Consider the following 2215-nt stretch of genomic DNA (forward strand, 5'->3'; position numbering starts at 1 on the left):
GTGCGCTGGACGCCGCATCTATAGGGCTCCATAACTCATTTACTGAGTTGTCTGGCGGCGGGGGCTCGGGTGTTGTGCTGGAGGACGGCACGCTTGTGTTCCCCATGCAGGCCATCAAAACGGATGGAAAGAGCGTCTTGCTGGTCATGCGCTTGGAGTCGTCGAATAAGAAATGGACTCTTTCGCGGCAGACGACCGGTGCGGGCTGCAGAGACCCGTCGATCACGCGGTGGGGCGAAGTCCTCGCGATGGCTCACTGTGCGGGCGGCTACTACGACGTGTACAAGTCCACCGCGGCCGGTACGGCTTGGTTCGGTGGCGCGCCGATTAGCCGCGTGTGGGGCAACTCACTGAAGCGCCAGGGAGGGCACGGCGTGCAGAGCGGCCTCACCACCGCAAGCATCGAGGACATGGAGGTGGTGCTCCTCACCGCGCCGGTGTATTCGAAGGAGGGCGACGCCGCAAAGGGCCAGCTGCATCTTTGGTTGGCCGACGGTGCCCGCGTGCATGACGCTGGGCCGGTGTCCGACGCCGCCCACAACGCCGCCGCCAGCTCCCTGCTGTACAAAAGCGGCGGTGCGAAGGAGGAGGAGTTGATTCTGCTCTACGAGAAGAAGAATGGCGACGGAGACTCTTACGATCTTGTCGCTGTGAGCCTGACTGACAGGCTGCCGGAGATTAAAAAAGTGGTGCGCGCCTGGAAGGAACTGGACGCCGCCTTAAAGGGCTGCACTCCCACTACAAGCCTCAACCCGAAAGAGAAGGGCATGTGCAGCGGCCCTGTTCCCACGGATGGGCTGGTGGGATTCTTGTCCAACACGCTGGACCAGACCGCATGGGTGGACGAGTACCGCGGCGTGAACGCAACGGTGAAGGGCGGGCAACTGACACGCACGGAGCGGGGAGTGACGTTCAAGGGAAGTGGCTCATGGGCGGAGTGGCCCGTGGGAAGCAGGGGGCAGAACCAGCCGTACTACTTTGCGAACAACAAGTTCACGCTTGCGGCGACGGTGATGATCCACGCGGTGCCGGAGGCGGACACTCCTCTGCTGGGCGTGAGGATGAACGACTCAGCGAAGACTGTGCTCTTCGGCCTCTCGTACACGCCGGACAGCAAGTGGAAGGTGACAGTCAGCGGCCAAAGCCGGAGATTGCCAGATGACGATGAGACGTGGGAGGTGAACAGGGCCTACCAGGTGGCCGTGAAAATGAATACTGACGACGAGTTCGCTGTGTACGTTGACGGGGACGAGATTTACGAGGGTACGTACGGCACTTCTCTGTTCGACTCGCACCGCATCTCGCACTTCTACTTTGGCGGCGACGGTGCGGCGGCGAGCGCAACGGCCAGCCCCCACGTGACGGTGGCCAACGTCCTGCTGTACAACGACGAGCTGTTTTCTGACGGTTTCAAGAAACTCACGCAGAGCAAAGTGGCTCTTCCAAAGCCGGCCGCCGAGAAGGAGCAAGTCCGCGGGCCGCAGGCGGGTTCCTCGTTGCCCACGAGCGGAAGTGGGACGAGTGTTCCCGAAGTGGGGCCCGAGGTCAGCGGCGGTGAGGAGGAGGGAGTTGAAGATGTTTTGGCACCTGCGGTCCCTCCACTGGTGGCCCCCGAATCGCATGCCGGGCCGAAACCCCCTGAGGAGACTGCTGCCAAAAATGCCTCTTCGCAGGGGCCGGGAGCGCCGGCACTCCCTGCAGACAAGGCCCAAGCAGCTGCAGAGGAACACCAAAGCGAAAAAGAAACCAACGACATCCCGGCGGCGCAAGGCAAAGAAGCAACACCTCCGCCACCAGCAGCAGGGGAGGGCCATGGGGCCAATGATGGCGGGAAATTATCTCCTGAACGGCAGCCTGCGCCGAAGGCAGAGGAGCAGGAGGAGGGGGAGAGCGAAGTTCGAAGTGACGACGTTGTCTCGGAGCCTCTGCCGCCGCCATCGCCATCTCCACCGTCGAGCGTGAGTGCCCCTGCCGAGGAAGGCGAGGATAATGCGGTGGTCGGTGCGCCTGAAGGCGCCGGAGCGGAGCAGCCTCCTGTCCTCGAAGCGAAGGACGCCGCCCCAACCTCGGCAGCGGGTCCAGGCGCCAGCCCTCCCGTGCGCAGTGACGCTGACGAGGCTCCCACTAAGAGCACCCCTGGCACTGCGCCGCATGGCACAGTTCAACCTACCGCTGCGGAGGCCGAGAAGGCGACACAGGGGCGTTGCGCCGCAGT

General features: G+C 63.3%; 1 protein-coding gene across 1 annotated transcript; it reads left to right on the top strand.

The window, feature by feature from the left end:
• Positions 1-2: 2 nt before the first annotated feature.
• Positions 3-2213, top strand: Tco025E_10137 (trans-sialidase; the record flags this gene model as incomplete). Its single annotated transcript, XM_029376925.1, has 1 exon — positions 3-2213. A coding segment is annotated over one exon (2211 nt), but the record flags the coding sequence as incomplete, so codon positions are not given.
• Positions 2214-2215: the final 2 nt, after the last annotated feature.

The sequence above is a fragment of the Trypanosoma conorhini genome (assembly GCF_003719485.1).
Source record: "Trypanosoma conorhini strain 025E chromosome Unknown Tco_14.4_contig_01490, whole genome shotgun sequence".
NCBI lineage: Eukaryota > Euglenozoa > Kinetoplastea > Trypanosomatida > Trypanosomatidae > Trypanosoma > Trypanosoma conorhini.